Genomic DNA, 26,230 nt, shown 5'->3' with positions numbered 1-26,230 from the left:
TAGTCTAAAAATAATGGGAAATATTAAAAAATGAGCAAAAGGATACAGTTGAGGAGCCACTTACTTCCAAGAAGCAATAATAGTAGAGATAAAATGGATATTCTGAGTGTATAGGGGCTTGAAGTAATGAAGACCATAAGAAGACAGATGACGACTGGGGTCTATAATTATTATCCAGAAGTGAAGTGGTGTTATGCGAGAAATTGATGGCACATGGTCTTGAAAATTAAGGTGTGGATGAGAGTCTAGGTGCAGTGTTCAAACCAGCCCGTTGAACGAACACTCGTTTTCCACCAAGTAGAGGGAGTCTGAGGCGAAAGCAGACTGGTATTTCAAAGTTTCTGCTTTGAAACCCCATGCAGGCACAGATTTTCTAAGTCTGTGAGCCACTTAGTAGCACTATCAGGAACCTGCTTTCCTGGTCACACGACGCAGCTGAGACTGTGTGGGTCTGTAGCCTCCTACTCCATGTGCACTGCAACTGCAGCCCTGTCTGTGTCCCTCTGTATATGTGCTAATATAAAATCAGTATGTCCTGATAACCTTGGTCTCAGCCCTGCGAAATCCTGAGCTCTACTTCCAGTCCTGCAAAGCATCTAGATGCATTCCAGAACTTAAATGCTTATGCCCATGGTTAAATGCTTTGACAGCTCAGGTCCCGATTCCTGCACATTCCGCTGCAGGAGGAAGCAGAGGAGGAGTAAGGAGGGTGCTGACCCCCTGCCTTTACGGTGAGTGATGGAACTTACTGTTCCATTTACAGTTCCATTTTAAAAATAGATGCCGGGCAAGTAAGCAATTAAAATTCAAGAAGGAAAGCAGAACTATCTGGCAGTTGTTCAGTAAGCCTAACTTGTATAAAAAAGATCTGCACATAGCTGGTATAAGTATAAACAGTCAGCAGCATGAGATTATGAAAAACAATTCTTGCCTGGCAAATGTAATTACTTTTAACAAAATTTAAAAACCAGGGAGTGAAGAGAACACAGCACAAATATTCTCTCTGCGGGCTGGGTCATTCAGCTGTACATGGAATAAGCTCCCGTAAAACATCTGAACCGTCGTCTTTGGGCGTATCGATACAAACAGGTGCAAAAGGGTCCAAATTCCAAGCTGGACATATGCTGGCTCGGCGCCGTTCCCAGTCAAACAAACTTGCTAAGAGATTTGGTAGGGTGGCCTGAACACCACATGGTGACACCGCTTCTGAGTCAGAGATGGTTCATGCCTGGTCAATGAGCTCAGATGTGTCTTCACCCACCAAGACACCTCCTATCTCCTCCGTGGCATTGCATTCACCAGGAGAAGTGATGAACAATAGTTGTCCCATGACTGTCTCACCATTATCCAGGCCTTTCTGGGCTCCACCCCCTCCCCCTCCCCAATTCTCTTCTGGGTAAATCACTCCCTGTCAATGGCCTGGCAGCAGAAGCACCATTGTTCCATCTAGTGGAGAGCTATTCAGTGTTGATGGCCTTTGATTTCTCTTTCCAAACATAGGCCTCGCCTCTGCCAGATAGGATTTTGCTGGTAGGGTTATGCTGGCAAATCCTCCTAACATAAGCACAGTCTGTAGTCCCCGAAGATTTATTGTGGCCTGAATTGGTCTAACTTCCATCAATTCTGTGGATATAATAAGTGCAGACAATACCAAATTCTCTCAGAAAATGTCCGATATAAAATAGATACACTAATTTACTGTGAAGGTTACAATCGTAAATAGCCTTCAGAAGAAAAGTAAATAATGGCATTCATAGTTTGGCACCGACGCGCTGCCAATGTGTCACATCCTGACGGATTGGGGATATGTCTGTGTCAAACTATGAATTCCGTTTTTGCTTTTTGAATGCCGTTTACAATTGCAACTGTCCATGTGGATTATTGCATCTATTTTTATAGCCAAGGCTCTGTCTGGGAAGATGTAACGGAGCAATCAACAACACTGACTGGTTCTATTTTGCTGGAACAATAGTGTTCCTGCGAGCTGGGCTCTTCAATCTTCATGCGCAGGACAGGAGGGCTGGGGTCCGGGTGTCCCCTCATCTTGAAGAACACGTCCAAAGAGGGATGGAAACATCTTAGGCAGGGACATTTGTCAAAGTGAGATCCCCCTGCTAAAAGCAAGACAAGAACGGTCCAACCGAAGACTTAACAGTGATGGTGAGGTTGGGCACTGCAGAGAGGTACAGCTCTGAACTGCTGGGGACGCTGGGAAGCCACACAACCGTAGCCACAGAGACCTGCCACAGAGCTGGTGCCACCCTCCTCACTCCTGTTCGGGTGAGAGGGGAGAAAGGAAGGCTCGGGTGCTCCCTAACACTCCTGTTCCTCTCCCCTCCCTCCCCAGTAAATCCATGCCCAGGCGCTGCATTTTCAGTCAATCTGTACCACAAGCAACCCCAGAGTAAAGCTTCGTATGGACAAAACATCTATGAGCAAAAGTGCAGTTCTTTGCTTTCCTGTACATTATTCCTGCCACTTGCATCTTGATAATCAGGCTTTCCCAGAAGGATTGCCTCTGGATATAGAGCTAAGCCAGCTGGTGCCCAAGAAGCTGCAGCAGTGCCTGGGGGGGGCAGTGCTGGGCGCTATTGTCTGAATGGTGGTACCTGCTGTAGGTACCTGGTACCTACAGCATCTGCATCCTAGGCCATACCTCCGCAGTCCAGGGCTGAGGAGCAGTAGACAGTTCCTCCCCACAGCAACCAGTCCCAGAAGTCTGCTGTGGGGGTTCAATGTTTGGATCTCCTCGCTAAGGACTGGCATCGCACCAGGGGGAGGATTGTTTTTCACTTTGCTACCTTGGACTCTCCACATCAGCCTGCTCTCGTTTTGTCTATCCTCTCCTTAAGCCTCCCATGCAAGAGCCGCTTTAGGTGCTTATCTAACACCAGCACCTCACATCACTTGCAAAAGGCCTTGCTGCTTGACTGGAATCCCCTAGCACTTCCAGTACAAACCAGAAATTCATCGGAAAAACATTCTGGGGAAAAAAAGCCCTGCTAGTTAAAAAAAAAGAAAAAAAAAAATTCCCAGCTATTACTCAGCTTCTTGGTGAAGCTGGTAAATAGGGTGCTGAACTGAAGGTACCGATGTGCAGAGGGAGATGTGCTTCTACCTGGGCACTGTCCTCCTTTGCAGCAAAAAAAAACTAAGTTGTGGACGCCCCATCCCTGGAGGTGTTCAAGGCCAGGCTGGATGGGGCTTTGAGCAGCCTGGTCTAGCGGGAGGTGTCCCTGCCCAGGGCAGGGGGTTGGAACTAGGTGATCTTTAAGGTCCCTTCCAACCCAAACCATTCCATGATTCTGCCACGTGAGGCGACAAGGGCAAAAGGACCCACAGGGACCGGGGCGGGCAGAGGGGCAGGTGGGGGGCAGAGGGAAGCCCCCTCCGGAGGCACGGATGCCAGAGGTGGGGTTGAGGCTGCTCCAGACATCCCAGAGCAGGGGAAAGACCCGGACGGTACTCTTCTCTTCCAACTTTTCGGGAGAGCCGGGCTCGGCAGGTGCACTGGGGGAGGGGGGGGGGGGGGCGGCCTGTGTGCCCGGTTCGGTCCCCCCCCCACACCCCGCGGCGGAGGAGCGGGCGGCACCGGCGGGGAGACGGGTTTCAAATCCGCGTCCCCGTCCGGCGGCTCTCCCCAGCTCCCCTCCCCGCCGCCGCGGCCGCCGCCCGCCCCCCGGCCGTCGGTGCCGCCGCCGGTGCCGCCGCCGCAGCGCCCTCTGCCGCCGTCGTGGGGGGGTGACAGCGGCGGCGACGGCGGCGGCGGGCCGGGGATCGCGTGCGAACGGGGTAGCCGGCGGCTCGCCCTGTCACTCGGCCGCCAGCCCGCCACCTGAATCACGAGGGAAGCGGCGGCCGAGCATCCTCCCCACCCCCTCCCTCCCTCCCTCCCTCCCCACCGGCCCCCTCCGTCCCGCTCCCGCCGCCGCACCTCCGCCCCGGCACCGCCGCTCCGCGCCGCGGCCGGGGGGCTGCTCCTCGCCCGCGGAAAACTTTGCACCCCCGCCGGGTGGCGGCGGGGACCGTGGGGTAAGTCGTTGCATCCCGAGAGGTCGCGGTGGGCGGGCGAGCGAGGCTTCAGCGCGGGCTTTGGCGGGACAACGCGGGGGTTTGGGTCACCTCGCCCCCCCCAAATTACCCCCCCACACCCCCGGGGGTGTCGCTGCTTCCCCCCCCCCCGCCCCGGACGTTTCGGTAGGGACCGCAGCCGCTCAGGACGCGCCCCGCTTCTTCCACCCGAGCGCCGGTGATGGTCCGCAGCTGCCGGGCGAAAGCCCCGGGAGGTGGCGGCTGCCCCGGGGGATGCACGGGGGGCTGCCCCGCCGTCCCGAGGGCTGAAAGCAGGGTGGGGGGGCATGGCGGTGGGGGGGTGCAGAGGGCTCTGCCATGGCACCTTGGCCACATCTGGCTTCAGCCATCCTTCCCACTGATGCCTGGAGAGACCTTGGGGGTTGGAAAGCAAGCGAAATAAAGTTTCACGTCGCCTCTTTCAAGCCCGAATCGCGCTCGCTTGGCATAGAAGAGGGTGGGTATGCTTTGGGGGTCAGTCGGGACGTCCCCTCAAAATCTTCATTTTCAGCGGTTTGTAACTTCAGAGCTAAAAATTTTTGTTGTCTTTCACTTTGACATACCAAAAGGTGGAAAAAAATCAGTGCCGGAAGGGCGAAGCGTGTGTACGGGCTCTGGTGCTTTTTCTGACTTTGCGTTACTTTGTTCAGTAAACAAGAATTTTGTACGTTTTCGGGCGAAGCTGTAGTTTTATGTCTTTATTAAAGAATAACGCAAATAGCAGAAAACCAAGTTATATCACGTAAAAAAACTTTTTTTTTTTTCTGAAGACGGGCACAAACAATGTTTGTGCGTCATTTAGCAAGTTTCTAGGAGATAGACTATTAAGACCAAAAAAAAACCAAAAAAACCAAACAAACCACCAGAAAAACCCAAGAATATGCTTCATGTTGTTTGGTAGTTGGAAGTTTCAAAAAGACAACCGGGACCGGATTTAAATAAAACTGACTGATCTGGTTGGGCTCAGAAGTAGTCTGTTGAGAAGAATGTTGATGCACATATGTTTGCAGTAGATAAAATAAAACAGTTCTCCTTTATGAACCATAGAGAGTGTTATTATCCAGGGCTAAGACTAAATCATTGCATTTAAGCGAGAGACTTAATGACTGACAAGATCAAATTCACTGGCAAGACACTCGGTTAATTTGCAACCAAGAATCATAGAATCAAGAGTAAGAATTTATTTCCTTGAAAAAAAAAATGCCTAATACCATAGATGTTAATAACCAGAAAGAGTTACCAGTGAAGGTTTGGATAGTAACTTTAACGCCGCTGCTCCTGCCGGCACCCCCTGCCTGAGCACAGGCTGAGACAATCCTCGCTTTTCACTGCCGTATCCACCGCTTCTCTGCACAAGTAGATATGTTTCTGACAACCTTTATTTTATTTTATTTTATTTTATTTTATTTTATTTTATTTTATTTTATTTTATTTTATTTTATTTTATTTTATTTTATTTTATTTTATTTTATTTTATTTTATTATTTTTTTTTAGTAGGTGACCATAAAAGTGTATTTGGGTGTTCTCTGATCTCGAGGAGAGGATTGGGTTTCTAGGGGCTACCTTGGGCTAGTTTGGTGTAAAAACCTCTAGTCTTCAGCTCTGGAAGGCCAAGGCTCCACAGCCCCATAGGGTGAAGGTGTGCTGAGGGGGACTGTTTTGGCGAAGAGCGGCAGGGAACCAACACTCGTATGTGGAAAAGCCGTGTGGTTGTGGTTTCAGGATTTTTATTCCAAGTGAGCCGTGGGAGGGGGAGGCAGGTTATTACCTCAACTTCCCATCGATTCGGATTCCTGCCCAGGAATCGTATGGAGGAAATGCAGCACTAGGCCCTGTTTGCAGTGGGGATGCTTATGAAAACCAGCCAGCCAGTCTAATATTGATTCATCGGCTTCAGTGTATAAACAGATTTAAACTCTACCGTGGAGGATTTAGTAGTCAGAAATGATTTTTCCATTAGATTTGCCTTTCTGTAGGTACATCTGAAAAGACGGTAAAGACACTTTCAGTATCAGGAACTGCCAATACGTAGTTGAACTAGACTGAGAAGTTGGTACAGGTTTTGCCATCGTGTTTTTAAGGAGTTCGATCTAACCTAAGATCCCGCTAAACATGGGGGCTCTGCTGTTGAATAACCAAGGTCCGGTGCCAAATCTTTCCTTAATATTCCTGGTAATTACTGCTGACTCATGCTGACATGTGAGTTCAATTAGCCCCAACTGGAATGTAAAGGATGTGGGAGTGTCTCTTTGTGCCCAGAGACAGCTAGGACAAAGCAGATTTTGGAGGAAAATTTAAGGAATTGCCAAGTTTGGGTAGGAAGTGTCAGCCAGGGTGTTGGGTTTTTTTTCACAGTAATGTTTGAATAACCAATAAAGTTGAGTCCCGGGAAGGGGGTGAATTTGGATAACACGGGCTTGTCTTCACTATGGAATAACTGGAGTCCTAACTCAGACGTTGCTTCTAATTTGACTCATGTCCACACACACACACACACACAAACTCGTTGCTGAAGAGTGGTGATGTTTTCAATTTGAGTTGGCTTACCCACGAGGAATAAGCTATAGCTCAGATAACCACAATTCATCAACTGCTAACGCGATCTGCCTCAACGGCACAAGTGCCATTTCACTCGACTCTGGCTGCTCTGCTCCCGCTCGAATGGGGTTACCTGGAGAGGAACCTGCCTGCTTCCCTGCCACGGGCACAGCAAAGACATCATCGGTTCGACCGTGAGGTAAGCGACCGGACGTTTGGCAACGGGAATGTTCCCACACCGTTGCTGCCTAACCGCCGTGTTTGTCACAGCTGGCTGGCGGTGGTCGCCGTCACCGCATGGGCATGGCCATGGCAAGCCGGACAGGAGGACCTTGCGGCAGCGCAGCGCTCACTGATTAGCTCAGACCGGGGCACGGCTGCAACAAGGTGTTAAAAGTGAAAAATTGTCTTTGCCCCAGAAATTAATTTCATGTCAGTTACCAGCTGTTACGAGAAGGTCAGTTATATGTCAGAGGTATATACATACATATATATATATATAAAAATAAATTGTCTAGCAGTAGCAAGAGCTGCCACTTTGGGAGAAGCGGTTTCTTTGTTGGCCCTCTATGCAAATTGCTACCAGGAAGCGCAGACCTGGATTTCTACAAACATTTAGAGGCCAAAGCAAAGAAGGTGGACACCAGAGCAAATATGCAGCCTTAAGTCCACCAAGGGGATGCTTTTTTTAAGAGGAAGATGACCCTAATGCAGACTCCTGTGTCTGTATGAAGAATGAAAGTTTCAAAGTGCTTTGCAAGGATTGACCCAGAGTCAGGGACCAGCTGAACATCCTGAGATGGAAATCCTTTAGGAGTATGTCTCTGTCGGTCCGGAGCTCCCACAGAGCTATTGGCAGTCATTTTGGATATAGTTCGATTTACCTCCAGAGTCATGATCTTTGAGGTTACTATAGCAGTGGTGGCTGCCTTGTGCTGTTGTCCACGTAACAAATATGACATGGGCAACTGCAGAACTTGAATGGATGGACTTACAGGATTGCACAGGTGAGGCTGACAAAATGATGCCGACATAACGCCAACTAAATGCACCCCAAATACTTATGGACCCCTGAGATCCCTAGTGCCGGTGTGCCATATGACTGTTCCAGTGTAGACAAGGTAGGATCTGCTCACTCAAGTGCAATCCTCAGGCACAGAGTGATGCAGCTCCTGTCGCAAGAAATCCAGTGTATCTCTTTTCCTTTTGTTTTGGAAACCTTATTTTGGATCTTACCATTTCCCTCCAAGAGGTGCCTTCTGGTATGTAGCAGCAGGGCCAGTGCAGGATGGTGGTGTAAAATTGTGCAAGACGGCAGCGCTTAGCAGCCGCTGGCAGGGGAACACCTTTAATAGGAGTCTATATAAGCGAAGCATTTAGCATGTATATCATCGTATTTGTTGGATGATGAGATTGCTTTGGGCTGGACCATAGCGTCTACGGTTCTGAATCAAGGCTGCATCTGCAGAAAACAAATAAATAATTTCCATGATGCGGTCTATAAAGCTGAGGCTGCAAAACATGTTGTTTGCAATCATTTATTCGACCTGTCCTGTGATTGCAGTGGTGCCTGGTGCGCCAGAGGTATTGCTCTCTATTCAACAGCAATATCCGCGCATGGCATTAAATATATTAAATATTTATTCCTCAGTCTTAAACTTCATTTGTATTGATGCTAAATGGCGGTCATTTCAGTAGGTTGAGCTTGCTGAAAACATGTGCTAACATAAAATCAAATTTCATCACTCGTTAGGACTGTAAAAATCCACGATTATTGGATTTCCCCCTCTTCTGTAATGCTGGAGCTGAGACAGAGTGAAGTTGGACTACGTGGCAGTTTTGGGGTCATTGTCTCGCTTTCCTGGGAGCTGTTTCCTACATTTGGTAGGACACTGATCCCTGGAAGTCATGATGCTGAGTAGCCTCTTGAACTTTTTCCTATGCTGACACTCCAACTATTACGCTCTCACCTCGCAGTCGGGGCAGCATCATTTGGGAAGCAGGCTCTTCTTGGCCTCGTCGTCTTTCACGGGGATTTGCCTCTCCAAAATGCGTTTTTCTGATGTCTGAGAACTTCTAGTGCATTTGTCTTGTTTGAGTCTTCCCCTCCTCGTCGTCAAATGAGGAATCCTTCCATAAACATGGTGTTTTCGTCTTGTTTCGGGCCATTTCTAGAGCAGCAAAATTTGCTGCGGTTGTTCTGTGGGTGAAGAATACAGGCGCTAGAGATTTTGGAGGGCTATATTGAGAAGACTGTCGTTCAGGTTGGGACGCCACAGGGGTCTGTCAGAGCGGTTCCCTATTTCATGAATGGCTCGAATGACGGGTCAGAGCATGTGGGCATTCAGCCTGCAGATGTCACCAAGCTGAAACGGTTTCAGGCACCCTGGAAGACGAGAGTCAAATTCAGAGTGATTTTTGACAGTCACAGCCTCCAGAAAACCAAGCAGGACGCGAGGCTGTAAGGTTTTGTGCAAAAGTTTATCTTGGTTCAGGAATAATCATGTATTCAAATACAGCGTGGGGAAAGGCTGGCTAGGCGACACAAGCTAAGGAGAAAAGGATGTGGAAATTTGGTGGATCACAAATTAAACATGAGTCAGTAGCATCGCGCTGTTGTGAAAATGGCAAATGGACAAATGGGGTGTAGAAATAGGAGTGTTTTTTCTAAGAGATATGAATAATCTTTTCACCCTACTCAGCCCAGGTAGGTCCTTAGCTGGAGTATTGCACTCATTTGGGAGCAGGATACTTGAGGAAAAATACAGACCAAATTCAGTGTCCAGAGGAGAGCAACAGGAATGATCAGGAATGATACCTAGGAAATATCACTTCCAAGAAAAGACTACAATAATTGTTTGGTCTCGGGATGGGAAGAGTAAAGGGAAAAAAAGTTAAAAATCTTTAGAAATATAGGGTTAGCTGCCAAATTAGTTGAACTTAAACTGTTGTTTTAAGTTCATGTCGGCTAGGGCAAGAAATTACCATCTTACGTCACAGTAAGGAAAATTTAGGTTAAGATGCATAGGAAAAATTCTGATATTTTAGTAACAGTTAAATGCTGGAATAAAATCTCTGGGGTACTCACAGAAACTGTACTTCTTCAGTATCAGCAGCTTTTGGGAGTGGTTTAACAGCTGTGTTGTTATAGCTATGATGGCCTAAGCATGTAAGAATGGAAAAGACTAGAAAGATGTGGCGCTTTTTATTATATCATTTGATTGCGCTAGAAAAACCAGACAAGGCTTTCATGCTCACAAGCCATTTCTCCGATCTGAAACCTCTGAATGGTTTTGGTACAGCTGCTTCTCTATGAAACCGGGAAGGATGTTCTGTATGATCTCTTGAGGGTTCTTACAGCCCCGTTTGCAAAGATATAATGATTAACAAAATCTTCTGTCTCGGGATAGATGGGTGTTCAGGGACCGGGGAGGGAAGGCGTGCTGTGAAAGCAGATAAAATAGCTCTCCCCTACCCTGCAATCGGGGAGATTCCCTAAAATTTTCTCGCTGTGAAAAATTGCTGTTTATTACTTTTCAGGAGTGGATGAGAATCAGTAAACGTTAAACTAGCTGCTTTATTAGTGTCAGGTGGTTTGGGATGGTAGCAAATGCTTTATGACAAATTCTATTGTGGTAGGATGTATCCACAAAACGTTTGCCTTTTTATCTTAGAGACTAAAAAAAAAATTCTGGGAGTTTTGAAGGCAAGAGTTCAAATTTCCCCCCACCTCTTACCCTAATTATAAACAGTAAAATACTTGGAGTTGTTACTTGTTTATGAAAATTAAATTTAATTCTTTTTAAAAAGTCAAGAATATATGATGAAAAATTTAGTGAGCGCATAGAAAATACCACTGCTGGGGATATTAATGAGAATAAATTTGTATATATTGATTACTTTAGGGCAGTAACAGATATAAATAGTATTAGAAGACACGGTTGTACTGCAGACAACTTGCAAATGTATTTAAACATATTTTTTCCTCTGGAGACATATCTCTAAAGCAGTAAAAGTATTTACAAGAGAAAGTGCCATAACTTGTCAAATAACAAACAAAAAAAAGGTAGATAGGTCCATAGATCTCAGAAGCAGAATGGGAATAGATATGTTATACTGCTTGTAAATGAGAAATCTGTGTTCCTGGAGAGGAAATCATATACTTATACATCCATGGTTAAGGACCCGCAGTAAATTTGAGTACGTATCCAAACCAAGGTGCTGGAGTAGTGCCTTGTCAGCGTAGCAGACAAAACTGGGCAGCCTTTCAACCAGTAGAACTTGTTTAGCTACTTTTATAATCTCAAAAATAATAGCTGCATCAGTTTTTATTTTTACTTTTGTCTTCAGATTCCGTATCTGAAAGAACAGGATCGTTTGAGTCTTCATTCTGCTTTTCGTGTACTTCATTAAACCAAAGACTTGCAAGAACTGAGCAAAATCTTGACAACTCCCATGCCAGCCTGGCTCTCGCTGTGCATTTCTAAACTGTGACCTGCTGCTTTCTAACGCTGCAGTGCTTCCTACACTGTTAGCAAAAACATTTTAAAAGACGGAATTGCAGCAATAACAATAATAACAATGTCAATTTAAGCATCAAGCTAACATAACTCACTCACTTCTAGGAGAAAATATTTTATCTTTCGTTTCAGTTTTTCTCTGCATTCCCATTTTCCATCCCAGGCTTTGAGAAAAACACCTTCTTTTTTCCCTGAAAGTTTTTGCTTTTTTCCATGGATCTTCAGATATCTGAGCTCTGCTGAACCTCTGTTATGGGGCACTTGGCATTTCATCCTCTGCCTCTCCTTTGGTTCCATCGAACGACCAGGAAGGAGGAACACGGAAGAGCAAGGCCAGGAGAAGAATGGCATTGCATCTTCCCAAAAAGCTGATGTTACCATCTGGGTTTATAAGTAATTTTTCCCCCTGCTCTCCTACTCCTATACACACGCATTTCATAATAACTTTTATAATAATAAAGATGTCAGTGCCTATTTTGTTAGTTCGTGTTTGTGCTGGATCTGCCTTAGATCCAGCCCTCTTTTGCTTCTTTTCTCGGGGAAAACGCTGTGCTGTGTTCTCCTGGTGTCACAGAAGCTCCTCTGGGGACAGGCTGTGGCTCTGAGCCAGAGACGGCCACACTGTCCCTCTGTCAACAGTGATACAGAAATATACAAATATATGAAACATATATGAAATATATACATATACGAAACTCTCTATATACTAAACATATAAGCTGTCATATATTTTGACTCCTGTTCTGCACTGGAGTGCAACTAGAAACTTTTTAAGAAGCCTTTTGTGAAAAAGAAGAGAGAAATGAGACTACAGTTACACTGTAGGGCAGACTTTTTCAAAGGACTTGGAATTGAATCTTGGGCCACTCACAGGAGGGATTCACCAGCTTATTGGCTACTGCGGAGAGTCTCCCTGATTTTCATAAGCAGTCCTTTCCTGATAAAGATTCCATTTAAATTAGCGCCAGTGGAAAACTCCTAAAAATGGTTCCTAGTGTTTCTCTCTTCCTGCCTCGTCTGTTCAGCCCTCCCTCTGTGTAACTCGGGGTTTCTCATCATGCTGTTAAGAGTTTGCTCCAAAATTGCCCCACACTTCTAGTTTGGCCTGGTGGATGCACGATGATAGTCTTATCAAAGATCGCTCTTCTACTACTTCAAAGAGAATCCCAAACCCCAGACAATCAAAGTCAGATGAAATGACAAGCAGGGTATTAAAACACAGGTGGTTGGGAAAGTAACACCAGGAACGCTGGTGAACTTACAAGAGGGTTTGGAGGACCAGCATAGATAGCTTCGTAGTTGCATTTCCAACCCCGTGGCTAGTTCTGCAACTCAAAGTGACATGTCTAGTTCACCCTGTCAGAGTGCTGTATGGGTGCTGGATCATGGACCACCTTGTGGTGGAACAGGGGAGTTGGGAATGAGGGTAAAACAAGCCAAAAAGCAGCCAATGCAGGACCACATGTGTTTGTTGTGAAAAAAAGTGACACAACGCATTCGAAGTTATGCTGTTCTCCTTTGATTTAAGGGCATTTATCCCTCACAGTTGCTGAGTAGTGTAGGCAAACTAATGAACTAGACAAACTTGATGAACTAACTAGCTCTAGCAGCCTTATCATAACAGCACAGAGCTAAATGTGGGGAGAACCTATCTAAAAAGTTATCAAGTTACACTTGATAAATATACTTGTGGTGTTAGCTGGTACTGAGCTCTGCGTTGCCAGCATAAAGCTGCTCCCGGAACCTGAACTAAGGTTTGAAGGCGGCTGAACTAAGGCCCTGCTACACTACACATTCATGGCAGAAATATTTCATTGACCTATCTTAGTGATTTTAGTCAAATTTGCTCTGGAAATTATGGTTACGCTTTCACAGCCTCTGCCTTTCAGTCTCCAGAAGTGACTTCTTTTGACTTGTTAAGTCAGGTTTCAGCAAACATAAGAGAGAGGCAGAGATCTCAAAGATACGATGTTCCTGAGAGTTCAAAGGTGAAACATGCTACACTAATATCCCTGCTGAGGGCAAGATTGCTATGTAAGGTTGAGTGTCTTGTTAATCATCAAATAATCCATCTGGTTCAGGCAATATCTTAAATGCCCCAGCTGTAGCAAAACTTTTCATCACTGCTCACACCTTACTATGGAAAGGGTGATCCAGCTGCTGGGGCAACCCCGTCTTCTCCTCTCATGGTCTGTGGCAAACGCAATGGAGGACCAAAGTCAAGCCTGGTAGAAAGAGATGCCACTCTGTTAACTATAAAGGATTGTACCACACATATGCCCAATCTGATTGGTTTTGTGTGTGTTTTTATACGTGCTATGGTCTGTATCCTTCCTGAAGTGACACAGCGTACATGTTAGAGGTTCTAAAAACAGCCTAATTTTTAAAACATCACCTAAAAAAAAACCCCTGCATCTAAGCTTTTTTTTTTAAAGTTGGTTATTTACATCCTCAAAGCTCAAAAAAAGTTTCCTTGAACTTAATTTCAGGCTTTCTTATATAAACAAATAAAGAAAGGAGGGCTGATGAGATAATTTAGTCCCCAAATGAACTTGTTTGTGAGGGAAGAATAGTGATTGAAATTATTGTTCTGCTAAAGATTCCCGAAGAGTGTAGCTGCATAGCCACCCTGTAGCTAAAAGGGCTGCCATGTTTCAAAGCCAAGCACTTGCAAATTAGGCAACCCAGGAGTTAAAGACGAAATGTGAATTCCTCACCTATGTGGACAGGCACTAAACTTAATCTCATATTAAAAATAGAAATTGCATATTTTGTTTTTATTATCCTCATTCACCTTGTGGTCCCAGCTCCATATGATGAACTGTTCAAATCCCATTCTGAACACAGCACTATGAATTCTGTTACAGACTTTTTTGTGATATTTGTGACTATAATATCTAAGTACATCAAAACCGCTGCTGAATTAATCTTCATTATGCTGCTGAGACATATGGACTTACTTGCAGAGACAAATCTGAAAGACATATTCTCATTTACTCAATGCCAGGCACTCAGGACGATGCAGCCTTTGGTGTACGTTCATTCAGAGCGCAGTTCTGGGTGCCTTCAGCTGCGGCACTGGATGCTCTTCACTTTCAGAAACCAGATCAAGGCTCCCAGAAAACGAGGATTGACGCCTCTGACGTCGCTGGCTGTAGTCGCGTGCCTCGCATCGCGCGGTCCTCATTCCTACAGCCCCAGATCCTTCCCTAAGCTCTCTGAGTGGGGCTGGCTCCGCATGCTCAGACTTCTTCCCGTAACATAGGCAGTGATGGCAAAGGAGCCCGCAGGAGACCTGGGCAGGAAACTGCAGTAGGGGGGTGCAGGCCACCTAATTTCTGGGAAAATCCCATATTTTGGATGGTTATGTTGAAGTAAGTCCTAATGTTCAGTTTTGGGCCTCTCACTACAAGAAAGACATTGAGGTGCTGGAGCGTGTCCAGAGAAGGGCAGTGAAGCTGGTGAGGGGTCTGGAGAACAAGTCTCATGAGGAGCAGCTGAGGGAACTGGGGTTGTTTAGCCTGGAGAAAAGGAGGCTGAGGGGAGACCTTATCGCTCTCTACAACTACCTGAAAGGAGGCTGTAGAGAGGTGGGGGTCAGTCTCTTCTCCCAAGTAACAGGCGATAGGACAAGAGGAAACGGCCTCAAGTTGCTCCAGGGCAGGTTTAGATATTTGATACTAGGAAAAATTTCTTCACTGAAAGGGTTGTCAAGCTTTGGAACAGACTGCCCAGGGAAGTGGTTGAGTCACCATCCCTGGAGGTATTTAAAAGACGTGTAGATGTGGTGCTGAGGGACATGGTTTAGTGTAACTGGGCAGTGCTGGGTTAACAGTTGGACTTGATGATCTTAAACATCTTTTCCAACCTAAACAATTCTATGATTCTATAATTCAAAAGCAGCGCTCCCCAGTGATCCCTTTCCGAAGTGTTACGAAACACAGCATCTGCCTGCAGGTCTTGGGGATGCCGAGACTCAGGACTACAAGCAGTCAGCTTCTGTCCCCCCCCTGCCTCCTCCCAGCATGCCTCCCAGTCCTTCCCACTGCCAACTCCTCATTCCTGTGCCTTAAATTTGGAGCCCCTTGTTTCTGGGCTGGGGCGGCTGGAGGAGGGAGAGCACACCAGGATGAGGAGGAACAGCGAGAGGGAAAGTCTGGCTCTGCCTTTGCTGCTCTGCTCCGAGGGGAGGCATGTAAAGCACATGGGGATGCATATGTATAGTGCAGATGCCTGTGGGAGGAATGAAGGGGATGACGTGTGCTCAGCTCAGGCAGAAACTATAGATAACTGTCAGACTACAACAGATCTCCTGAGCACACGCAAACTGGAGATGTTTTTTTTTTTTTCAGAAGCTCCAAACATAGCCAAATTTGTACATATTTTCTTTAGAGGAAATGAAAAAGAGATTTTATGTGTGCCATGTCAGACAACCTTAGCTGTGCTGTAAGCCCAATATGTGATGCCTGGTACTTGCAGAACCACGCTCTGTGAGTCAAGTGCTATATAGCTTTTTGTTAGTCAATTAACATTTCTAACAGCTCTTCAGGTTTGCGAATTAACCTTCTTCCTTTTTCACTGGAGAGAAGACTGAGGCAGAAAAGTAAATTTTAAGGCCAGAAAGAGCCACTGTGGTCTTGTTTCGATCACACGTATAACATGGACCATCAGATATCCTTAAACAAATTCTTTGCCACACAAGTCTAACAGTTTTCTTAAGAAAACATTAAGATTTAAAAAATGCTCAGTGATGGAGAGTCTTCTACAGTCCTCGGGAAGTTATTTTAATAGTTATCCTCATTTATTTGTAATTTGAATTTAATTAGCCTCAAATTCTGCAAATTGGATCTTGCTAGAATTAGCTTGATCTCTGTCACGAAATGTTTGTTTCTTACATAACGTAGTTACTTATTGTGAGGAAGTTCTTCCTTGCTGTTCTTCATGATAACCCAAACAGTTTGAGCTCCTGGACTCTGACTGCGGAGCTCATTTCCTCAGACTTTCATCATTTTTGTGACTTTCTGCTCCAGTTTCTCTTGAAGCGGGGCTGCTTGAGCTCATCACAGTATTGCATGCTATTTGTAAAGATAATATATCCAAAGCCATTATCATCTTTTCTCCTAAAACGTGACTGTTCATCAGAAGCAATGCATTTAGCAGAAACATGCTAATCACAATTAATTTGCTGCCCAGAGAGGTGGTGGAATCTTTGTCTCTGGAGACATTCAAAACCCGCCTGGACGCCTTCCTGTGAAGGAAGGACTGCGCGATGCGAGGCACGCGACTACAGCCAGCGACGTCAGAGGCGTCAATCCTCGTTTTTCTGGGAGCCTTGATCTGGTTTCTGAAAGTGAAGAGCATCCAGTGCCGCAGCTGAAGGCACCCAGAACTGCGCTCTGAATGAACGTACACCAAAGGCTGCATCGTCCTGAGTGCCTTCCTAGGTGACCCTGCTCTGGCAGGGGGGTTGGACTAGATGTTCTCCAGAGGTCCCTTCCAACACCTGTCCTTCTGTGACGATTCTGTGACAGCAGGCAGGTAGATTTCTATTCTGTTGATCAGCCGTCATGAGTGGAACTCCCAAGGTAGAAGCAACACATAATCCTGTGAAAAGCCAAGCAGTGCTCCGGCCCCGTCCCCTTCTTGCGCTGCTGGTGAAGCTGCTGGGGAAGCTCCGCTGCGGTTCTGTGGTGGAGCAGGGATGAGAACACAACTTTCTTATTCCCAGGCTGCCTCTTTGAAACCTGTGCCGCTCCGAAGCTGTGGTCTGCACAGCCCTTTTATGTAGTTCAGGCATTGAATGCATGGTATGTGATCACATTCGGACAGGAAATGATTCATAAAATTTAATGAAAGGAGAGATCATTGGATAATGTAATTTGACCTCCTATAGCTACCAAGGCTACCAAATTTATACTTTTTTCTGTGCCTGCATTCAGCACAACTGCTTGTATTTAATTGAAGCATAACTTCTGTTAGGGTAAAGTGCACTTTACAGAAAGACACCTAACAGTGACTTCAAGACAGCAGGAGGTGCAGGATCCATTAAATCATTTGTAGCTTGCCCCAGTGTTTAAATACTCACAATGTTACAGATTGACACCTTATGTCATATTTGGATATATCTGACTCTCTCCGTACTTGCTGTGTTTCGGATCAAAATAATTCAGCACCAGTATCTTCCCCATGGAAGTACTTCACTTTACTCAAGTTGCCTAATTCTTTTTTCTATGCAAGGCAGTTTCTTCATCCCGCAAGCACTTTTTTTAGCTTTTTTCCTCGCCCTTTCCAATTTCTAACATTTTTTGAAAAGCACTTACGTAGGAACTGTACGCGCCGTTCCAGCATCAGTCTCATCATATCTGTAAACAGAGGTAAAATCACTTCACTGAGGTCAGCAACTGCATTAGCTGCTTTTGCAGCAGCTCCTCCCTGGGAGCTCAGGGGATGGATTGTATTCAGTTTTCACTTTGATCCCTAATTCCTTTCAAGAATTGCTGGCATTTCAGGATGCAGTCCCCATTCCATATTCTGAGATGCAAATGTTTGCATTTGGCTGTATTAAGATGCATTGTGGATAAAGAGAAACAGCCTACTGGACACTCCAGATTGCTCTATTTCATTATATCTTCTGCATTATTTACCGCTCTTCTAAATTTTTATAACTTTGCAAGTGTTATCACCAATGGCTTTGTATTGAACCTTGATGCTTGTAAAATCTAAAAAAACCTTTCTATTTAGCAGTGATTTCTCTATGATTGCTTTTTTTTTTTATCTGTCAGTTGACCAATTCTTTACTCATGGAAACTGTGCACTTTAATATTTCGTTGTGTCTTTTAAAAATCAGAATGGTGGGCTGCTAAATTAATTGATTTACAAATACAAGTGAATTCCTTTATCAGCTAGAGGTAACATCTCCATGAGTAAGTTTCACTCCAAAGAGCATGATATTCCATAGAATTCTGCTAAGTGATGTCATTTGTCTTTCTTATCAGCTTTTCTGGTATTTTGCTTGAGATGGATGTCAGTCTCGCCATCCGGTGGTTAGCTGGATCATTATGTTTCCCTTCTCTGAAGATTGTCATACAGCAGCTGTCTTTCAGTCCTTTGGATTTCCCCAGTGTTCCGATTCATTACGACTTAATGTCAGCAGTGATTAAAAGCATCTGACATACGAAAGTGAATGATCATGGTCCACATCTGCCCTTCCCCAGCAATTCTGTTCCTTTCAGTCCTAGCTCTCCTCCTGAAGCTCCTTAAGCTTGTAAGCCCCCTCTCCTGTGGCTGGAGGGGTGAAAGGTTGCAGCTTTGGGTTCATCTTCATCCCCTCCTCAAACAGGGGGAGAGCATGTGAGGACTCTCAAGTGTTACAGAGAGAAAGAGAAAGAGAAAGGAAAGAGCGCAATTGTTCTGAGCAGCTGAGTGCCGTCCTCCCAACTTCTTTCCGTTTCTCATTCACATGTGAGGCAGGGGGGCTGGTAGGGGAAGGAGCCCCTGGCCACCTGCAGTGGTGGAGATGGGCTCTTCTGTCCCAGCGGTGGAGAGCAGAGCTTACAGACGATCAGAAGAGGGCATGGTCCGGGCAGGACTATGAATATGTGCTCTTCTCCAGTTTTTAAAAGCAATGTTTTCTTGGTCTATGGTTCTATGCAACTCAACAACTTCAAGTGCTGTTTTCAGATGTATTTTTAGAACCACTAGCCATGAGCCTTCTGACTTCTTTCTTTTTTTTTTTTTCCCCATGCATTCATTCTCAAATTCATTTTATCTGCATGCCACTATTGACATTGGTAGTAGCAGAAGCACCTCTCGGCTGTCCGCGTATCTAGGACGTTGGTGTTCAGTTGCTGAGGCAATGCTTCATACCATGTTGCTGTGGTAACGCCTTGTCCTAATTCTGTAGAAAGTTCCTGTAGAAAGCCTGAAGAGTGCATCGTGTATTCTTATTTGATGCAAGTGCATGATTCTCCTTCTTTTCAGAGACTAGAAATAAGTCTGTTGAACACTCTTACCTTTTATGCAGTTCTAACATACAGCCATCTCCATCTGATAAGCACTCTACACACTTTTTAGACTTCTTTTGTTCACAATATTCTTCTAAAAAGGCCACTATCTTTTCTCTTTAGCGCTGCAACTTGTGAATTTTCCTTTGGGCCTTTATCTTTCTTAACCAGAATTTTACACTTCATAAATTCTAGCTCATATTGTTTGCTATTTATTTCCTGGTTTTCAGTTGTTTGAATACTGGTCTTTTAATTTATTTCTGTTTGCTGTCACATATTAATCAACTGAACCAGAATGGGTTCTAAAACAAAGCGGTCCTTTTGGGAAATTGAATGAACTCTTAACTTTCAGTTTTCAGTTGAATTATGCTGTCCAAGTCTTTCTCCTCCTTGTAATTTTGCTCATGAAGGCAAGAGAAGGGAAGTCTAGCATGTGACACTCTTTTGAAACATGAACTGTGAGTCATAGATTCATGTTATGGACGGGAAGGACTCAGAACACAGAAGTATTACAATATAAAGAAAATAACTTTTAGTGTAAGGTCTCACAAGAAACTGCAGCAATGCTTTTGGCTTCTTCACACCATTTCATCTTCCCACTGGAGCAGAAAACACACCAGGGTAGATGAGATCTTAAAAACTGGCAGACTGTTGCAAAAAATGAGCTTGAGACTAGCCTAACCTAACAAGGTCTTTGAAGGCGGCAAGAAGCCTCCCTTTAAGCAAAGGCTGTGGGATAAGCAAACTTTCTTAGCCCAGGGCAGTATTTATTGCACTGTAGACTATCCCTCATAGACTTCGGCCAGGTAGTTCACCCATCTGATGTCTCATGAAATCGTCTCAGTAATAGTGAAAAAAAATGGTTTTGTTTATTTCTTGATGAACTCTGTACCTGAAACTGCTCCAATTGGAGAATGACTGGTGTTTCCACCATCAGCTATAACTGAGAGAAGGCAACTACTGACCTATTTGTCTGATCTCTATACTATGCATCATTTTAGAATGAATTCTCAAGGAAAGAACCATTAACGCCTGTGGTTAGTTGTGTAATGGAATAAAAACGGAATGTAGATTTACATGATTTTGAAAAAGTAATCAGATAGCTTTCTGTTGATACAATAACTGATTTTCCAGATCAGGGAAATACGGCTAACCTAATCTATCTGAATTTAGCAAAGGATGCTGTGCTGCTGAGGACTAGTAAAGAACTGAAAGGGTTGGGGGAAGGAACTGGGTCAACAGGACACGCTGAGAGGAAAATGACTGATCAGGAGGGAAACAACAAGTAGAGTTATTCAACTATCAGTTTGGAGACAAGACAGTTTTACTAAGAAAGTTCATGCAAAACCAGGAGTGTAGCAATAAACTTAGTTGTTTGCACCATCAATACTGAAGAGGCGACGATTCTCACACAACAAAAACGAACTGGAGATGAATTGTATGAATTGGATGGCTGGGCACTTTGGCACTAAAACTTATATTTTCTCCATAAACTGTGCATTTATTTATTGCAAATTATACATGAAGACAGAGAACTGTGCATATTAGGTGAGGCCAGGATGACTGTGAGCCATGAATTTGATAATGGTTATGAAAAACAAAAATGCACTCGCACAACTATCAAGTGAGATAATTCCCATAAAGAATTAAGGGTTTGTCACTATGTAAGTATATATACATATATGCATGTCTGAAATATTTTTAGATTTCACTTAATATACAGTGCATGACTATGTTTATCTATGTTTTAGACTGATTGATTGAAATGAGGTAGAAAAGGCTCCTTAGGTGATGGGAAGAATAAAGAGTTTGTAACATGAGAGGTGAATAAATGAGTTTGGGTTGTCCTAGAATAGAAAAATGAAGGCTGACTGAAGATATGGCTGATATTTAAAAATACACCAATGAGTAAACACAATGGGGGAGGAAGAGCTATTTAAACCAAAAGACAATGTTGGCAGAAGAACAAATGGGCATAAAATGACCATGAACAAATTTAAGCTGGAAAGCAAAAGATTTCTAGTTATCAGAAAGCTGTCTTTCAATGAAAAGCAAAGCTCCTCTAAACAGTTTTTAAATGAAGTTCAGTAAGGCTATGATTTGCATTATATGATATAGGTGTCTTCAATAGCATGGGATTTGATTCAGTGACGTGACGTAGAAGGTCCTCTTAATTTTACATCTTACATAAAGCACCAAATACTCTTGAGATATAGTAACCTCTCAGGCAGCGTGTGCCCACTGTTGAACAGCACGCAGCAAGTCTAAAATACTCTTTGAGACAGAAAATCAAGGGACTTTCCTATTCGGCTAATCACCAGAAGTTTTAAACAGACTGAATGCAAAGACTTGTTTCAGAGCTTACAATGTCTCTAAGGCTCAAACGCAGCAATAACACGATTAAGTTTTGTCTGAAAATTGTCACCTCCCTCAACGCTGCATTGGTTGGATCCTAGTGCTCACCACAACACTGTGTGTCATTTCTTGAGCTGTTGACAGATATACTTTTAGTCTTTAAAAATGAGGATGTGAAGACCTGGAAGAATGCTGATTTGAATAATTGCATCCCACTTATCACAGTGTCAGCAATGGAAGATTATATTCCTGTGTATTTAAAAAGCTGTGAAATCCTCCTGCAGAAGACGATGGGTAGTATTATTTGTTTAGCTGAATTTAAAAATGAGCCTAGAAGGAAAAAAAATTAATTTTGGATATCGAGTAAACAGGATGTATTTTATACCCATTTTTATACCATGTATAGTATGCTTAATTTGGAAAAATGAAAATTGAATATAAACGTCAATATTCTAATAATATTAAGGTAGGAAATTGGAATAAGCCTTAAGCTTCTATCTTAACTAATGCCACTGTGCTTTTTAGTGTTGTTGAACGCCACACTCAAGGAACAAACATTTTCCTCGGTTGAACTTTCTTGGTGCTGTCATTTCGTACAGCGGTTTGAAACACAGAAACCTCTGAACTAAGAAACCTATTCCTTTTGTTTTTCAGCATTGAAACAATGATTCCTCCGGGGGAATGCCTATATGCTGGGAGGAAAAGGAGGAAACCCATTCAGAAACAGTTAAGTATCATATTCATCAGGAGGCATCTCCCTCTGAATGTACGTGCTAGCAGTGAGGTAGAAGAAGGAGTCCCTTCATCCCATGGTCCGCTGGCACAGGAGAGACCTTATATCTTTCTCTCCAGCGAGAAACCCCTGGTCAGGAGGCTGGCTCTTCATGGTTAAGACTGGCCCCAGAAAGGATGCCGAGCATGGGTCAAACCATCCTTACCCATCACTAGGTGTTCCAGAAGGAAGCCAGTGGCGGTTGTGGTGTGAGGAGTGGAGAGGGACAGCACTTTTTCATGGGCAGAAGATACTGGTGGACCAAATGTCATCTGGACAATGGTTTGGAGGGGTGGCTGCTGCCTCCGCGGTTCTGTGTTCCCCGCCGCCTGTTGAAGGAGCCTTTTGAGAAGCTGTGTGTGGAGTGGCACCAATGCACTGGCATCGCGCTCCCCCCTTCCCCCTTCCTTGGCTTAGCCTTGCTTGGGGCATCGCTACGTCCTGCATGTGTGAGCCTGGAAAGTGGGTCAGTTCAGCCAACTGAAAAAGCAGGCTGGTGACTCACTTTTTGCATAAAGAACACATCATTTTCGAACCACTATTTACCATGGGATCACTTTCATTAGAAGAAAAATGGGATAGAGGAATTGTATGTGTGAAGGCAAAGCAGAAAAAGAAAAAAAAGCAATGGGAAGCCGTTACTACAAGATGCTTGAAATGGGAGGGAAAAAAAGGTTGCTATCACTGAAATGTAAAATGATTTCCAGATGTCATAAACCACTCTCTGAAATGAAGCTTTTTAATATAATCGTCCCACATCTTCTGTGTTACACTTGATTATATGGTTATGAAACACACATTTTTACTGTGTTAAAATTATGAACTAGCACTGGTGGCCTTCACAGACAATTTAAGGATGAGAAGGTAACTAAAACAGATTTCCCTATTTTCAGTTGTTCAGAACTTCTAAAAATAACCCACTTGGCTTAAAATTGTATATATTGGTCTAAACTCAAAGGGGAGTTTCTCTGAATGTTTGAGTGAAATCTGTTGATTTTGTTCGGATTTTGGAGAGTATTTGCACATGAACCACTTGTTCCCACTTTAGAAAAATATTTATTTTAGTGTAAAATAGATCATAGGTGACAACAGGCAAAGAAAATGACATAAGAAAATAATTCTTCCTGCAAAACCTGAGTGTTAAATGCAAAACGTATGTAACATTTCTGCACTGCTGTTCAAGTATGGATGTGGATATTTAACTTTATAACTGCATGAGGCATGGAACCACTCCAGTACATGAAATAACCTCTCTGCAGAACAGTTTATGGATCATAACTTTTGTGAGAAAGGAGGGAGAGTTGCAGTTGCTTTGAGAAACATTAAGCTTCATGTTTGGAGCATATATGGCAACTCGAAGAACTTCTCTCAATAATGACTTATAGATAAATGCAATGGTTAAGTAAACTACCTGCTGACAAAGGACAGAAGTGTCCCCATTAGCTTTTTTTGAAGTTCTGGCTTCAACAAAACCAGAAGCAAATTCTCACTTACTTTGACGGAACCAAGTTTTCACCTTGGGAACTGTTGCAAGTAATGCTACCTTGAAAATAGGTTTTCTATGAGATTGCAGTACAGGTACCTGAGCATGAGCGTATCCAGCCAGAACACAGACAATTCTGATTAAGAAACTTGGTTTTGTTTAAAACGAAGACAATCTTTTGGATCATTAGAATACTGAGCTCCCACACTGGAAACAGCCCTCTGTTTGCTGTGGTTAGTTACTTATCGCTTGCTGAGGATGATTTCTCAGTTGCTAGCAACACTGGTCTCTTCCTCAAACCTTATCTGTTTGTGGGCTTGGTCTCTGGTGAGCCTTTCCTGTGCTCATTCCCTCACTCAGGGACTTCCTAACTCTCATCTGAAGAGGCTCTGAATGCCCAAGACCAAGCGGCTGACAGAGCTCCTTTCATGGTCTATGTCCTTCAGCCCTGCAGATCTTACTGACAGTTCAGGACTCTGAGGTATCCTTCCTGTTATGTTGCCTCAAATCATTTATCTTGAATTTAGAAGGGTAGACAAAGCCTATAATGGAACAGTATATTTAACCATGATTTTGATCCATGTCATACCGTTTTTGTTACATTTTTTTTCTCTTGTTTGATAGCATAGCATATTTTCCTTCACAGCCTTGTTCTACTTTTCCCCTGTCATTCTGATAACAAATCATGGCAGATGCTGCCACCTGTTCTGGGAAAGGCAGGCAGGGGTATTTGTTCAGTTGAAAAACCTAATTTTTCACAGGAAAAAAAGTTGATAGGAACTTTTTGGCCAGTCCTAGTGATGATTCCTCTCTTTTTAACATTAATAGCCTCTAGAATTTAACTTTCTCTTGACAAAGGAATAAGTGAGCTCAGGTGCCAGTCTGAGCAGGATACTTGATTTTCTGTAGGGATTCATGGATTAGTCCTTTTGATGGTCAGGATTTAAAGGACAGAGGTGCAGCTCTCCCCTCTGCAGAACAACTGGGACTTTCACATCTACCCATACTCAGTGCATCCCAGAAGGCCAACTCTCTGCCTCTCCATCAGCTTTTTGTCACGAGGCTGTCAAGCCAGGTCGTGATCCTGCAGCTGGCTTTTAATCCAGGATATCACAGAATTATACCCCTCATTACATTCACCTTTTTTTCAGGCACAGAAATTCTATTCTGAGGTAGCTTTACAGAGTAATGATGAAAATGTATGAAGCAGCTCCACAGGAGAATGCAGAGACCCACAAGACTGTGGAAGAATGTGTGGAAAACTTGATTTACTGGGAGCAGCTAATATGTGTCATCATCATCTCTACACAGAACTAGGAGATACTGTCTTCGTTAGGTTGCTATTCTTCAGACAATACATTGGGTTCAAGTTCTACTTTTGTACGTGCAAATAAATAAAAAACCCTATCTGTTCTCCTTTTGCCCCAGAAAGCTTCCAAACAAGCCCCATTAGATGTGGTTTACACTAAAGAATTTTGGCTTTTACGGACTCAATTCAAACACCTGGAGCTCAGACTGATTGAAAATTTTCCATCAGATATGCTTTTCAGCCAGAGAACTGTAGTTTTGACTAAAGGAAATATTTTCTACCAAGTGTTTGCTTCCTGTGGAAATCTAACATTTTACGGGTAATTCAAGCATCTGAAAACTAAAGAGATCTTGGTTTTAATCTCAGATTAAAGCCACTGTGCTGAAAGTAATACTTACACTAGAAATGCTAAGGCAGTGCTTCAGGACAGTTACCATTTGAGAGCTTCAGCCACTTCTTCGTCTCAAACCCTGGCATCTTGTAAAACTCTCTCCCTCCACAAAACATTTCTTGTAATGTTTTACAGCTCTTTAAAGGCAAGCTACAGCCACCTGAGCTCTGAGTGTATCTATAACTGCTCCAAACTGCCCACTTCAGCCAGAACCCTACCAGTGCCAGGGTAAACAGAGACCTCAGGAGGTGCAGCTCCCTCCTGCTTCCTCGTTCTCATTTTAAAGCCCTCTGTGGCATAGCCCTTCCTCTTACTTGGTATCACACTATCCTACCTCTCATCTGCTCTGCCAGTCTGGTGTCTTCTTGACCATTAGTTCTGCTTCCTCCTTTCCTTGCTATGGAGACCCAGAAGAGTTAGAAGGTGGAAAAGGGGCCTCCTTTCTCTCAAGCGGCTTTCTCTCATTCAGTCCTTTTCGCTCATAGGAGATGGTGAACATCTGCACATGCACAGCTGGCACTGGAGCTCAGCTCTGCCAGGATGCCTACGCAACGCCCAAGTGCAGCTCAGTGGCTGCAGGTTCTGGTCAGTACGTTCATGGCAATCATCTGCTGGTACTTTGCACTCAGCCTATCTGTTGCATCTCATGGTCTCTCCACTCAGCCTATCTGTTGCATCTCATGGTCTCTCTCCTCTTCCCTTTCCCTTCTTACTGAAACCTTGCCATCATAGTAGGTGATTAGATTTTTCTCAGTTTAGATCATCAGCTGGTTTAACGCTTCAGCGT

At 44.2% G+C, this 26,230-nt stretch overlaps 1 protein-coding gene across 1 annotated transcript in view; it reads left to right on the top strand.

The window, feature by feature from the left end:
- The first annotated feature begins 3,730 nt into the window (after positions 1-3,730).
- Positions 3,731-26,230, top strand: part of AHRR (aryl hydrocarbon receptor repressor) — an 87,332-nt gene continuing 64,832 nt past the window's right edge. Inside the window, exons 1-2 of the mRNA XM_074573591.1 lie at positions 3,731-4,032; positions 22,143-22,214. Of these exons, the coding sequence (XP_074429692.1) occupies positions 22,153-22,214 (62 nt within the window). The 5' untranslated portion in view covers positions 3,731-4,032; positions 22,143-22,152. The remainder of the gene's footprint in view (positions 4,033-22,142; positions 22,215-26,230) is intronic.

Source organism: Larus michahellis, chromosome 2, assembly GCF_964199755.1.
Source record: "Larus michahellis chromosome 2, bLarMic1.1, whole genome shotgun sequence".
Classification (NCBI taxonomy): domain Eukaryota; kingdom Metazoa; phylum Chordata; class Aves; order Charadriiformes; family Laridae; genus Larus; species Larus michahellis.
Note: the sequence above shows the minus strand (reverse complement) of the source record. Positions and strands in the feature narration are given on the sequence as shown.